Source organism: Haemaphysalis longicornis, unplaced genomic scaffold (genome assembly GCF_048455015.1).
Source record: "Haemaphysalis longicornis isolate Haplotype H1 unplaced genomic scaffold, Haemaphysalis longicornis Haplotype H1 scaffold_3, whole genome shotgun sequence".
NCBI classification, from domain to species: domain Eukaryota; kingdom Metazoa; phylum Arthropoda; class Arachnida; order Ixodida; family Ixodidae; genus Haemaphysalis; species Haemaphysalis longicornis.
Window position 1 is genome coordinate 58,352,338 of NW_027526335.1, and position 15,074 is coordinate 58,367,411.

The 15,074-nt window shown below is 50.4% G+C and overlaps 1 protein-coding gene across 1 annotated transcript in view; it reads left to right on the forward strand.

Moving 5' to 3' along the window:
* LOC144175231 (uncharacterized) overlaps positions 1-15,074 on the forward strand; it is a 170,491-nt gene that overhangs the window by 61,619 nt on the left and 93,798 nt on the right. The window contains exon 2 of the mRNA XM_077704336.1: positions 10,182-10,247. Within this exon, the coding sequence (XP_077560462.1) occupies positions 10,182-10,247 (66 nt within the window). The remainder of the gene's footprint in view (positions 1-10,181; positions 10,248-15,074) is intronic.

The window sequence follows — 15,074 nt, forward strand, 5'->3', positions numbered from 1 at the left end:
GTTATCCAGGCGGGACGCAACGCTGGCGAAGCTTCTTCTCCGCGCTTTGTTTACTTTTTCCTCTGGTTCTCTCTACCGAGGCGGGCTGCAAAACTAAGAAATGAATTTTTGAGAACTAGGCAGCGCTAATTAGCGGCTTGGGCACGAGCGGACCGGATCTGGAAGATGCATCCATCAAGCGAACCGCCTCGGTCCCAGCGGTGCGCCTCCCCTTTTCCGCTCGCTTTCGCGCTCACGTCTCTTCTCGCCTTTTCTCTCTCTTTTTTTGTTGTTTTTTATTCTCATCTTCTACTCCTCCTTCGTCTTGGAATCTTGGCGTAACTTTGCTTTGTTTCCTTGACCATTCATTATGCTTTGGAGATTGTTTTTTTTTTCTTCTTCTGCGCTTGTGTCTGCTTTGTCCGAACCCAATAAGTTGGCTTTCCGTGCTGTTTTTCTTTTCTTTTTTCGCGTTACACGTCTTTTTTTGTTTATGGCGACACTAATTTGAGCCCAGCATCTTTCCTTGAAGCTGTGACCCGCCGCGGTGGCTCAGTGGCTAAGCCGTTGCGCTGCTGAGCACGAGGTCGCGGGTTCGATTCCCGGCCGCGGCGGCCGCTTTTCTGATGGAGGCGAAAAGCAAAAATGCCCGTGTGTTCGAGATTTCGGCGCACGTTAAAGATCCCCAGGTGGTCAAAATTAATCCGGAGCCCTCCACTACGGCGCGCCTCATCGCCTGCGTTGCGTCGGCGCGTTAAACGCCACAATCAATCAATTCCTTGAAGCTGTAAAACAGTAAACAATAATATGCAGTATAACGTCCTTAAGGCGCTGTCAGGGTCAGCCTGCGGGGCCACTCAGTTTTACGTGTGGATTGTAATTATGCCTTTTGTTAGCGCATTGATAGCGTTTGACGCAGACGCGTCTCATGCCTATAGGTTGAGAAAGACGTCGTGATTTTCACGCCACGCAGGCCAACTTGGACGCTAAAAGAGGCTATTATACCGTGCGTCTCTATCACATGGTCTGTCTTGATTGCCGATTACGGTGTGCACGAGAACTGGGCTTAGAAGGACGAAAAGAACATTCGCGCAGAATAACTGGGTGTAGCTTCAGGCTGGTTGTAGCGGTGGTGTTAGCCCGCTATACCGTTACTGTAGCATGGCGACTCCGGCAATGAAGGAAAGAGGGTTTCCAGGGGTTGTAAATTTGAATTCCTTTAATGACTGATGCGGCATTTAGGGCATAAGATAGACATCTTACCCTCAATTACACCAGGACAGAAAATATCAACAAAGTAAGGCCCGGATGACGGGCGGCAGCGTTCTTCGAGTCAGTCCCCGCAACGGGCCCCGCGAGGACGGTGCAGCGAGCTTATATTTGTTTTAATCGCATCCACGGGCCAGAAAAGGGCATTCTGGACACCATTTTCGCAGCCGATCGGGAAGATGCTTCTTATCTCCTATCAGCTCTGTTCCCGCCAAAGAAAAAGGAACCAATCACAGAGAGAAACAAAACTCGATGGTGCGCGTTTTGGTAAAAGGATAGTTTTCATGGACAGAGTCGTTGACAGAAAACTCTAAAGTAAAAGGCGAAATGATAGAAACGGCCGCTGCATCTAGTCGGAGCGCCAGGAGACCGAAGCCCTGCGCCTGGGCGCTGGGGTGAACACCACGGGTGGCACAGAATGTGCGACAACGCTAAAACCCAAGACCGCCCGGGCAAAGCTCTGCTGCACACGCTCTCCGCAAAAGCCGCGCCTTCCGGTCGAGGGGCTCGTGTACACACACTACATGCACTTCTCGAAAAAAAAAAAAAGATACGACGGGGCCGAATCAGTATTTTACAATACGGAAGACGACAGCAAACGGAACGAGGGCTTCATGATATGGCCATGGATATGTCGTGATACGATTTTTATATATAAATTTTATATGCTTATATAAAATATTTATATATAACACATAAATCAACAGGCAGGGGCCACAAACAGGACGTTTAAAAATTTATTGGCCAGCTTAACACGGTGTTCTTCGACGTACGCCGCTTCTGTGTGCAACGCTTTTATCATGTCCCCAGGTAAGAGCCATTCGCCACGTACAGGTGCAGCACGGAAGGTTGTTTTGCCCACCTATTGCAGGCTTATTATTCAATATTACAGTGGGTTAGTTGGGGTAAACTTAACCACAGGTAGCTGGTGGTAGGGTGGTAGCCAAGATGCTGTCGGCAAAATAATTTTAGTAGTCTAGAAAAACTGCACAACTATAAAAATGCGGAACTCCTTTTTGCATTGGTTTCGATGGTAGAAACCAAGACTTTTTTTATTCCCGCTTAGACCCGCAACTGAGCGTAATTGGAACCACCTATACCCCTTATCTTCGCAATCCCTGTGGATGTTCATGATATCTGCATGCTTGCGCACGAACGTACGTGGGCTGCGTCTACTGACGTAGAAACGCCACTCAGGGAATGTTTACTTGGTGGCCACATCTACCGCCCTCGAGATCGCAGAGGACGCAGACACAAAAAGAGCAGAAAAAGAACCGTGATACTCAGGCGTTATTCGCTACGGTGAGACCCGGCTTCCTGTTCCGAAGTCCACAGCGAACAACTCATAACGAGTCGTCGACAGCTGAGAGATCTTTATCGTCGAACGTTAGCGAACGTGCAACTGCCGACAAACAGCGGGGCTGCAGGTGGCTTCCCGCCGATTTTTATTTCGAATGTGGGCGCAGTGTGACAGAAAAAAACGACAACAAAAAACAGGCACGTAGACACAATCACGGCAAAACCGATAGGCGGTGAAGTTGCTCACCCCAACCGTCGCGTCACCAGTTTTATCTCAGCCAGGGCGACCCGGGTGAACGGGTTATCTGACCAGATTGCGCCAACGAGCCTGTGATTTCCGGCTGGTACATAGCGGCCACCTGCTCGTCTATCGAGTGCGCTTTCTCAGGGCTGTATGTTGAGAACGTGAGCGGGACGTTTTTAGAGAAGGATGTGGCTGGCACGGCAATAAACGCTTGTAAACGTATAACTTCTCGTCAAAGACTTTTATGTCTCAGTATTCGTTTTTGGGACGATTCTGGTAGCTGTTCTGTTATTTATTTTACGTTTGATTCCCTTTATTTTTTCTTTTTTTTTTCTTTTCGGAAGACACCTAGTACTTTTATTCGTTTGATTCGGTAAATAGAGGCAAACGTCATTAGAATAAATGCAATGCGATTTACGTTAATTAAGCATGAAGGGCGATATCACTCTCTCCTTGCCTTGTAGTGACTCGAAACTGAAGCAGCTGTTTTAAGCGTGACGACGTCTTCACTATGTTCTCTCTTTGCGGCAGATGGTAAGTTCCTCGAACTTGTTCCTGAATTGTGTCGCTTCAATAATTGCAGCACCCGGTGACCGGTTGGATGGCGAACCCTAATCTTTGTTTGACTTACGGCTCCCTTGCACTCACTAATATTTCACGAAATAAAGAACATTTGCTCGCAAGTTTTCGCGTAACCGTAAGTTGGCAATAGAAGCAATTGTACGCACGTGCTGATGCGCCACTTTAGGTAATGAGCAACATGGCCGGAGTAGGGGACGTTTATTTTCCTATGCTACATTGCTGCCTTTTTATGGCACCGTTTGCGAGCTCCTGAATTGTTTGTGAACTTATGAGACGGCGCAGCGGTCCTCGATGAATGTGAGAGCCTCATCATCCCGAACAAGTACCATCTGTTCTTAGAGTATCACTTGTCACGAGTGGAACAGTACGTTAAAAATTCCACCGCGCGTGAGTAAACGGCATGCCGCGGAGGACCATTTTATACCATCATGTGAGATATAAAAACACAGACAGTAGGATAATTGGCTCCCTCTCTGCAGATTCAACGTGGCTCAGTGTTTTGCTGTCTTGAGAGAACGAGAAAGAGAGAAGATGACATGTGGGATCATTAGTGTCTCAAAATGTTTGGGCTATTCTTTTCTCTCCATGTAAATATATATCGATCAAGGGGCTACAGACGCAAACTTCGACAGGGAGCTATACGTGAAGACAATGTCTCCGCGATAAAAATGGTTCGGTTTATGTTTGGCGTTTCTGTATACAAGAGGCCACAGGCAATTTAGGTGCTCAGCGATTTTCGCCTGTATATCGATTTACCATTTTTGTTACTGTAGTCTCTCACAGTACGAGAAAAGGTATCAGCGTTAGCACTGCATCTGATTATGCAGTCTGGAAGCAAATAGATTCGAGAGAGAGAGAGAGAGAGAGAGAGAGAGAGAGAGAGAGAGAGAGAGAGAGAGAGAGAGAGAGAGAGAGAGAGAGAGAGAGAGAGAGAGAGAGAGAGAGAGAGAGAGAGAGAGAGAGAGAGAGAGAGGTCACAGGAACGTCAGCTTCGGTTCAAGCGTTTAAGCTTACTCACCAGGGCGAGTTCTTTCAACGCTGAAAAAAAAAAAAAAACGCAGGTACTGAAGCCCCCGGACTCGCAAAAATCCGCAAACGCGCATTCTTACCCGCGTCCCTCCGGAATTTGGGCCCTGCGCCGGTCGCTTCACTTTTTGCAGGTGTTTACATGACTGGGCGCATTTCTCCAGGCTCACTGTCTCCTTCCGTGTAGTAGTAGCTCTCCTCCGAGACTCTTCTAACGAGGAATGCCTGGACGAGGCTGCAGAGAGGTGGCGGCTTCGAGAAGAGGTCCCCTAAAAGCGGGGCGTGTTGGCGCTCGCTCCCCCCAGCAGGTGCACGCCGAATCTATATCTCGCCGAAAGAGGAGAAACGCGTTCAACGAGGACCGCGCCCCGTGACAACTGTCAATTAGCCTAATGCTAGTGATCGGCGCGCAGGAGGAGAAAAAGGGAAACTGCTCTGTTTGTGCGAGCGTGCGATAATGGCTACACGTGGACGCGCTGTGCGCTGACGGGTGCGAAACCAGGCTGCCCTCGTTTTGACCTCCCCCCCGCCCTTTTTCTTTGTTCTTCCTGCCTTTTCTGGGACCTTTTTTAACAGTCTGCGGCGTATGCGCTTAGGACGGGCGGTTAGCGGAGGAAAGAACAAGCGACGATGAAGGAAACGAGCAGACAAAAACCGAACAAGAGAAGGAAACGCGAGCTCGAGGTGATTGTTTTGCCGGTGTTTCGGGCGCGCGTGCCTCTTCCGCTCGTTTATCGGGGCGGGTTCGGTGGAGGGCTGAACTGAAACGCAGAAAGCGAACTGCACGTCGGATGTATATACCACGTGTTTGTTCCGAACTGCACATAGGATGTATACTCCACATGTTTGTTACATTTGGCTCATATTTGTGCCAAGGGTGAAGTGGATTCAATGATGGAAGAATAGTTATGCGCGATAGGGCTAACTGTTGTACGTTCAGTTGCGAATGGTGCTGGAGTGTGGCTGATACAAAAGAAGCAAAATCAGGCACCTGCAAATAAAAGTGGATACGTTGAGATAAGAAAGTAATTAGAGGATTGTATAAAAGGTTCCAGTAATTTTTTTTCTTGCATGAAGTTTGTGCCGTTATTGATTTTAATTGCCCAACTGTGGATTACAAGGTACCACCGTTCAATACTAGCCGCTTGTATACACGAGGGCGCGGGTTCGATTCTTGGCCATGTTCTTTTGTTTCCTGGTCGAGGCGAGGAAACGAGAACTCCCGTGTGTCGAGATGACGGCGCTCGTTAAAGACCCACACGCGGTTTAGGTTTAAAATCTTAAAATCCCTTAAAAAGTTTAAAAACGCGTAAAATCCCAATTGGAATGGGATATTTCCTTTTCCGAATTCCCTAAAAGCTCAGCCATAGCACTTGCTTCGCGGAACCTAAGACGCAGTTTTTTTTTTTTTTTTTGGGGGGGGGGGGGGGTGTTGTATACTGGTACCCTAAAATATATAACTTTCCTCTCTTCGCCGCGTCTTCCCCACATTTCTTACGCGATAAGAACAGTCTTTTTACCACAGCGATGACAATGAGCTGTTCGTGTGTTAAGCTCAATCGTGCTTTGTCTCATACTCCCGCTGCGGCCATCATCCAGCGTGGTTCTCCCATCGCCCCTGCATTCAACAATGTACGCTCAATCGTCGGCAAGTTTTTTTTTTTTTTTCGTCTGCTTGTTGTCGACACGGGCTATGTAGAGCAGCAGATCACAAATTCCCCGCACGCTGTGGACGGCTTCTGTGCGCGGTAAATATGTAAGTCTCCACAACGTCATCGTGGCGTAGGAAAGGATAAAAAAAAAAGAACAAACGCAAAATATCCAAGGGGAAAACAAAGAAATAATAGAACGACTCGTAGCGAAAGTCAGGGAGAAGCCGAAAGCGTGTTTGCGGTGCGTCACCTGGTCGTTGTTGGCCAAACACAGCTGTCCACGCTCCAAGAGGCCCCGTTCCCTGTCGTACGAGCGTATATACCTTCTCCCCCTCCCCCCCCCCCCTCCCCCCCTCCGCGCCCCCGTCCCTGCTCTGCCCGTCGGGTGGTCCGTAGCGTCGCAGCTGCCGGGCCCTGATAAGCAAGACTCGCGACGCACTCGTTGCCGTTACGTACGAAAGCGACTGCAGCGGGGCGGCTACTGGCACAAATCTCGACATACGAGACGACCGGTGCGACTTTCTCGAGCCGATCTGATGTCCGCTGGCGGTGATCCTCTCCGCCGTGTTACTGTCGATGTCGTCTTTGCGCTGGGAAGATATCCGAGTGTTTGTTTCGAATCGGTTTCGGTTCCACACGTGACGGCTGGGCTTATTCCGGTCTTTACGAAAGATCCTAGAAGATAATGCGTGAGCGCTGACTTCTTTACGACGATCGCTCATTTGCTCTGGGGATTTCCCGGTTAACGAAAGGAGATCACAGCAGCGCCGCACCCACGCGGCTTGCAGGCGGAGCAAATCGTGGGCTTCTTATTTTGAGAAAGTGATTGTTCGCAATCAGTATAGGTGTATGTACACCCGCCGCGGTGGCTCAGTGGCTAAGGCGTTGTGCTGTTGAGCATGAGAACGCGGGTTCGAGTCCCGGCCGCGGCGGCCGCTTTTCTCATGGAGGCGAAAAGCAATAGCGCCCGTGTGTACGAGATTTCGGCGCACGTTAAAGATCCCGCGGTGGGCAAAATTAATCCGGAGCACTCCACTAAGGCGCGCCTCATCGCCTGCGTTGCTTCGGTGCGTTAAACCCTACAATCAATCAAATCAATATGTGTATATACAACGATATTTTGATGGGTTCAAATATTGTCTGAGCGAACCAATTGATGTTTTCCATCGATTGGCTGGACCATAACAATCGGTACCCGGATAAGATCCTATAGTCAAACTTCCTATGAGCATAAAAATGGTCGTAGGCGAGCAAATCCGTGAAAGTATTAAATGAAGCAATAAACTTCGGAACAGGAGTTTAACCCAGCTGTGGCAATATCGTACGACAGGTATGAACTTTTGTTTTACTATAGGTTAATTTTAGAATGATGAGCCAAAACAGTCATTTCAGTGGCTCACATTGAAGCCGGGGTAAGTTCTTTCTTGAACAGTGGCTTAGTAAAGCTGTATACTGGGCTAGTTGGCGATTCGTAGTGGTCAAATGCAGCGCAGAAAAAAACACACGGGGACGAAAAGTATACGCCCGGACAAGCGCTTGTCCGTGTGTATACTTTTCATCTACGTGTGTTTTTTTCTGCGCTACATTTGACCACTACAAACAGTGGCTGATGCTGCAGACAACGCATCCCATGCCTCGTCTCGTCTGCCCCGTTGCCTCTTCGGTATCGCAAACGATCCACCTAGTCTGCGCACTTTCTGTGCGAACGCGCAAACAGCATTCTTCCGAGCTCGCCTACTGCATACCAGCGCCTCCTGCACCAACACCTCGCAGGAGACACAGTCTTCGAACCACGTCATCATCGGGGACCAGGCTTTCCTTAATAAGAGCGATCGAGGTCAGAAGTCTGTCAGCAATGGATGTGCGAGGTGCCAAATCGTTCAACGAGACAGCACTCGGTCGGAAGCAAGGGGAACTGCTCCCGTGCCATCTCGTCTGGCCAGTGTTTCGTCTGGCCGTACACGCCGTTTCGAATGCGAGAGCCGGGGCTGCGCGATGCGTCGACGCACGGCCAACTCGGAGCTCCGAGGCCCGGTGCGCAGAGGAGGCACCCTGGCGGCGTAATTACAGTGTTTACCGTCCAAGAGGGCCTCGTGGGGCGTGTCTCGCTGATCGTTCTCTTACTCCGGTCGTGTCACGTGTTTGGCCCCGGGGCTTGCTACTCCCCCCCTCCCGTTCCCCCCCTCTTACCTCCACTCTCCCGAAACTGCTCCGTCGCAGCCGAAACTGGAGCTGCTTTGGACCCGGCTTCCACTGGCCGAATCGCTGTTAACTATTGTCTCGTTCGTTGGATTTCTCCGCGAGCCACCATCCTGTAAGGAATTTAGAGTGCGCACCTATTCTGTTTTTGTTTTATCGCGGTATGTTAGAATTCTAGGAAAAATGTGAGGCTATTGTTTTACAGCGCGCATCGCGTCTTCAGAGGGCTTGTAAAGCGCTGTGTACTATACGTGTTCTACTGGTGCGCGCTGTAGGCAAGCAAACGTAGCGTTTTTCAGTGTTCTCTTCTGCCGCTGTAGTCTTTTCTCATGTATTAGTAATTATAAGTCCGTTATTTTTCTCTTTCCCATTCAGTAGTTGTCCTGTAATTAAATATTTTGGGTGGGACATCAAGAAGAGCATTAGAATGTTTGTCACAGATGCATCGCAATTAAATAAGGCTACACTTTGTTGCCCCGAGGAATGCTCTCTATTTATAATCCTCTGTTTCTTTTCATTATAAAGATCTTGATTCATTATGCTGTAAAACTATGAACTGGGTTAGAGGAACGACGCAGTATCGTTGTTTGATGGGTGACCAACTGCCTGTGTTAGCATTTGCTCTCACTGTTTCCTGATTATGTACCGAGCAGTATTCGCTGTAAATACAGATAAACCTGCCACACCGACAAAAACGAAATAACAAAAATGCCCACCAAATTGTTTAGCCGTTCAGGATTCGAGGAAGACCTTTGCGATCGTGTTATTGCTGATGGCCTGCGGAAGCTTTCCCGCTCAACTCAACGCGCGGCAGGCGAGACGAGAAGCCGCGAAGCGATTGAGGCAGCGATGGAAACCGGCCGCGCTGATCGCACGGTCGGTCTCCACTGCTTTCCTGCAATCCAGAAGAGAGTACTGTTGGTGGGGAAGGGCAACACCTTCGACTCCACAGGCCTGTTGTAGCTTTTCAATGTCGTTTTCTGTATGAAGTCACCTCTTTGGTAGCAGTAATTTGACGGGCGTTGTTTCCTGAACTCTATAGCTAACGAGAGCCGGCTCGCAGAAGAATGCCGCTGAACCACCGCGCCGGGTTATTAATGTTAACGTTGGGAAGGGAGGTGAGGGCGACAAGAAAGGTCCAGTCGGAGCTGGCGGGTCCCCCGAAAGGCTGGCACCCTGACAAATGGGGATATGATTGCGTCTGCGGCGACAGCCACCGACTGAGCTGGGGGGCTTCTCGGAGAGGGGGTGCGGATCGGGTCAGAATGACTGCGGCCGCCATGCATGGGAATGACCACCGGCGCTGTCCGAGCCCTTCAGCCGAGTCTTGAGCGTGGATATCCCCTCCCCCCTTAGTGTACGGGCGATGTATACAGGGGAGGCCGATGGCCTGGAAAAGACGGAGATGCGTCGCTGTTGCGCTCGCTTCGCCCCGGAGGAGCTGATGCTCTCGTCTCCCGCATCCATCCATCCTTCTCCGCTCGCCTCACGCGGCGAGCGAAATGACGGCCGCTTCGGCTTCTGACAGCGTGTGGGTGTGCGGGGGGTAAGAGTGCGTCCAGTACAGCGGCCACGAAGCGCGCAGCAGTGGTGGCTACTGTTTTTCTCGGGTGGTTGATCGACTGACCCGTGTTTTTTCCTCCTTCGGGGAGAATTTTGTCCTTGTTTCTTTGTATCCGGCGTCGGCGGTCACTGCCTTTGTGCCTTTGTTGATCGCTCTTTTTGCTTTATCCCTTGCTTTTCACTGATACGCATTTATACTCCCGAAGGAACACATCTTTATTTTTTACATCAATTCCGTCGTGTCACTTACTTTTGCTCAGTTTTGTTTTGATCATCAATGTTTAGGGCACGTTAACATAGAAGTATCATTTTATTGTGTCTTATCGGTAGAGCTAACAGCCTCGCTTGATCTTTCTCTCTTTCAACAGATCTGCAAGCCGCCTCTGGAACGCTGCGTCTCTCATGGGTGCTGGCTCTAGTCCTGCCAATGCCAGGTGAGTCCCTCAAAAGCAGCCTTTGGTATTGCTCGCCCTGATGGAATCGCGCTGCTATAGATGGTTTCGCATTACCTTTCCAAGCGAGCCTTATAACTCGCTAAATTATCTGCTGTCGGGGGACCCAAATAGAACAGATATTAAAGGGAGATGCCTCTCCCATAACAGCAAAATTTGTGCAGAAGCGCGAAGCCCCATCATAAATATTTTTGTTTCCCAAGGCTCTATTAGTTGTTTTCTTACCGAAGAGTGGCTTCGTGAATGTACTTAGCTCGAATCCGCGCCGGCGGATATTGCATGAGACCCTTTTGCATTATTTGGCTGCCCTACAACGTTAAGCTGCATCGGGTTCTGTTTCGCTAATGTGTGATTGTCAATAAGTTTCCGTGTCTTGTTTTGATATCGTACCTTTTATGTTTGTTCTCATCACTGTTAATTTTTTTCATCCGTAAGAACACAAGGCGAGAGGTAATGTTTATGCTTCGTGAGGAGGTTTTTCAACGTTCCTGAGCCTTCTCATGATGACGGCACTGGATAACCAAGAGATTTTTGGCTATGAATAATGACATTTACCCTTCTTCTTTACAAATATGACTTCGTGGTACAAAAGAAATTATAAAAAATCAAAAATTACATTTTTCTGGTGTACGTACGTCTTGCATATTTAATTAGCTGCCGATTCGAAAGTACCTTGTTCCACAAACTGGAACAGTTGTTGGAGGCTCAAATGCGACACCCGATCCCTCACGGTTGCAGATGTAAGCGATCCGATCGCAGTTGGCTGGTAGAGGGAAACTTGAAAAAGAAGAACAAAAAAAAAAAAAAAAGAGCGAGAGAGCGTCGGCCGTATGTGTAACGAAACGTTTATACACTGAGTCCATGGCATGGAAACTTGATTCACGGTGCAGCCCGATGAAACAGAGCGTGCCAACGTTTACATCGCTGCTTTCACCGGCGGTATTCGTTACTTTCCGGCCCCCTCCCGTGCGTGCAAGACCGGGCAGATGCTCTTCGGACGGGCCCGACACACGAGCCGCGTATTAAACGTCACCCGTGGCCCTATCGTACATTACGCATTATGCAATATGCACCAGGACGCCGCATGGAGGCTCCGCGCGCGCATATATACCGAGCAGGCAGATAGAAACTCGTGCTGCTACGGCCGCCCTTCCCGCCGCCGCCCCACCCACGTAACCGACCCCGGAGACGAACACCCGAATCATAAAGCAAAGGAGACGCCTGCTGCTCCTACAAACAGATACAGAGAGGACCTCGAGAGAGAGAGCGAGAGAGGAAGAAAAAAAAAGAGAAGAAAAGGAATACGGAGAGGGACTGTGCCGTGTGTATAGACAGACACGCACAGTGAGAGCAGATCGTACGTGTATGAAATCGTCCTGTCCTCTCTCCAGCTCGCTTTATTCTCTTCGTATTTTTTTGTCCTTCTTTGGAGGTTCTTCTGCGACTGTTGTGCGCGCGCGCGCGTGTGCGTCTGTCCCTCTCTCGTCGTGCGCTGGCTGGGCTTTGTTAGCGCGTCATTATTATCATTCTGATGAGACCCGTTCACGCGACGCGTGATTCAGCCTAGGCGCTCCGCCGGGGCTCTCCACTCGGCGTCGATTACGCTCCTCTGTCCAGGTGCATTTCCTGGGACCAGCCGGCGCGGACGTCCGTCTCTGGTTGGCCGCGAGCCGAGGCCAATCGCGCTCGCGTGCATGGCTCCAACCGACTGTATACGTGCGCATTTGACGAATTTATGAGCAATTGTGCCCCTGTGCCATTTCCTCGATTGTCCTACGCTGTCATTTCTCTTGCCATTGGCAGGCCATTTTGGGTAGTGCTAGCTGATCACGGCGTATGCCGGGAGGAAAGGACAAGTTAGCCTCCACCCAAACACACTTCAATGGCTGAAGACCAGCAGTATCCTAAACGCCGTCCTGTTTTGAACCCCAAATCATAGTACAGTTCTGATTTGGAGATCCAGATCAGCGCAAGTATTTTTCGAATGCAATGTATCAGACAAACCGCTTTCGGTTGAACCCCTTCCCCTGCATTTTATTGGAGGTTAACTTTTGTAGCGTGAGCTACACTGGCCAAGGTTGAGCAGTTTCGCGTGGCTCCTGAAGAACCGTGCTACGCATGCGCGAGGAGCAGTGACGTCACACGGCGCACAGAACGTTGCTCGCTGCCCGGCGCCTCTCACACACCCCACGCGCCAAGCGTCTTCGCCGACCTTCGTTCCGCACGTGGCGGCCCGGTCCACCTGATGATCATGCGAGGGGTGGCCGGGTGTGGAACCGATGGCTCGTGCGTCGCAGCAACACCGGCGTGCGCCTGTGGAACCAGCTATAGCTCTGGGGCGATTGGTGACGCTGCGCCGGAGCCGCTTGATAAATATGCATGTGTCACATAATGCGTATACCGTGTGCGTATCTTTCGAAACAGCAGTAAGCATGATAATCAAGCTATCCTAGACAACCAGGAAGCTAAGAACAACCAGCTGAACCTTAGCTCAGGCTACGTATATCCTTGCATAGCTGAGCTAAGCCACTGCTAATTTTTTGCAATTCTCCAAGGATGGTGCAAAATGTCCGACTTGGCGGTAAGTACGTCTATGGCAGGGACCGCTTCATTCAAATGTTTTGAGTCATTTCTAAGGAGAGACGCAACAGATGTACCATGTTTCCGCTACGGAAATTTTCTGCCTATGAATGGAACTCATTTACGAAAGTTGGCTTTTCCGCAGTGCGGTGCCTCTCACGGGGACAATCAGTGGTCGCGGCATCTCCCAATTCACGCGGTCTTCCCTCTCGAGACCCAGTTGACCGATGCATGTGCACGAACAGCATGAAGCGCCTGTGAACTGAGGTGTTTTTCTCCGGACCACTCAGGATTCTGGATAAACTGCTTTGGAGAAAAAGTGTACTGTTTATATCGTCTTCAAATGATCAATCGCGATCTTCTGCGATCTTGAATGCCCTCTTCAAGATCGCTGAATTAAAGAGAAGCTTCAGCGGATGGGTCACTGAGTTGCCAATAGCTCGTAGATGAAAACGAAAATAGGTTACAACTATCTCGAGTGCAGGAATCGCAGGCAGGCTTTCTCGTCTGGACGGCGTCCGCAGAACGTGCCGAAAGGCCCCCGCGGCGGGTGATGAACAGCGTCTTTCGGCGAAGACGTCGTCGAGGCCCCAGCCGCGGTCGGCCTCAAGATATAGTGCTCACGGGGCGGAAAAGAAAGTTCCGATTTCGCGGCCGCAGATGGACCGTTTGTTCGCGAAATAGACGTCGTTCGAGCGAAGCGGGCTGGATCCCAGCGCCGTTTCTGCCCCACAGATGGCGCTTCCCTCCTCTGCTTGTTCTTAAGTTCGTTGCTGCGCCCATTCCATCTCCTTCCCTCCCCCTTCCCATGTTTTTGTTTTGTTTTGTTTTTAGTAGTTGGACTGTTGCCCGCATTAGGACGAGGGGGTTGTTGCTTAAACCAAGCCTTCTTTACGGGCGTATGTATATGTAGGTCTATATATCTCTCGCGGTTTTCCAGAGGCCCGGATATTCGGCGATGAGACCCGTCACAAATAAACGCTGTTTCATTGCCCGTGAAAAAAAAAAAAAAGATGAAGGAATGCGAAGATATATTGAGGATACCGCGTAATTAAAGAGCAAACCACTCCGCTTCGCACAATGGAGCACCCGCTACGCGGGTGTCGAAATTATGTGCCGTTCATCAACAACGGCCTTCTCTCTTGCAGCGTTGCAACAAATCAAGTGGGCCATCTTCCCTCCAAGGAGCACGCTGTGCTGTGTTCACGGACGGATACGGACAGTCTGCTTTCGCATTGTCTTCCTCTTCGCAGCAATATTCGTTAACCGGCAGCCGCTTCCTTCGAGGCGCAGATCCAAGGCGCCAGTTTCTCGAGAGAAGCAACCGGCGCCCATTAGAATGGAAGGTAAAGTAAACGGAAAAAGTAGAGGAAACGGCGAGAAAGAGAGCAAACGAACGGGGTGGGCCTCCACCGGCTTGGAGCGAAGAAAAGAGACGCGCATGCGCGTCACGAAGCGTGACTTTCCGCACGCTTGGCGGGCATTTGGCAACAGCCGCGAATGCGGGTGACACGGACGCCGTAAATCAGAGCCCGAGCTCGTCGTCGCCGATCCGTTCGCGCGCGTATTCCGCGCGGATAAAGAAGACAGCTCGAACGAGAAGACGTGCGCTCCGACTTCGTTTCTTATTCCCCGCGCGTCGTTTGCCGCGGCTTCATTTCCTCCGCACGGCTTCTTTATCTGCCGGCCGAGGAGCGAGAATTGCGTTTTCAAGAGCACTTGCTGAACGCCGAGGAGGAGAAAAAAAAAAAAAAGTGGACTGCGCGCGGGAGTCCGCCTTCCGGTTGTCCGGTTCTCTTGGCCACCTGCTGTCCACGGTGCAGCCTGCCGCCAGAATGGACGTCTGAGTAGCCGTGGGCTGCTGCTGGCCTAATCAGCAGGAATCTCACGATGGAAACAAACTGAGGCCCACAGAACTGCAATGAGGGACGCAATTAAATGCTATGCGCATGCCACTGGTATAAAGCTGCACTCCGTTTAACTCTTCCGAGCTCTTAATTGGCACTCGTATATCTTGACATTACCGCGGCGCGCGACAGGCGCCGCGCGGGAAGACGTGCGGTAGCAACATTGTTTTTGACTCCGCTCTACCGTAAAGCGGGGAACGATAGAAAATTAAGGAAGAGAAGAGGTGGGCGCATTTGGGTCTTCTTTCGGAGTAGCAGCAGCATTCGCGAGGAAAATAACATCACGATACGCATGCCGGCCCGCAGACTGCCCCTCTTGCGA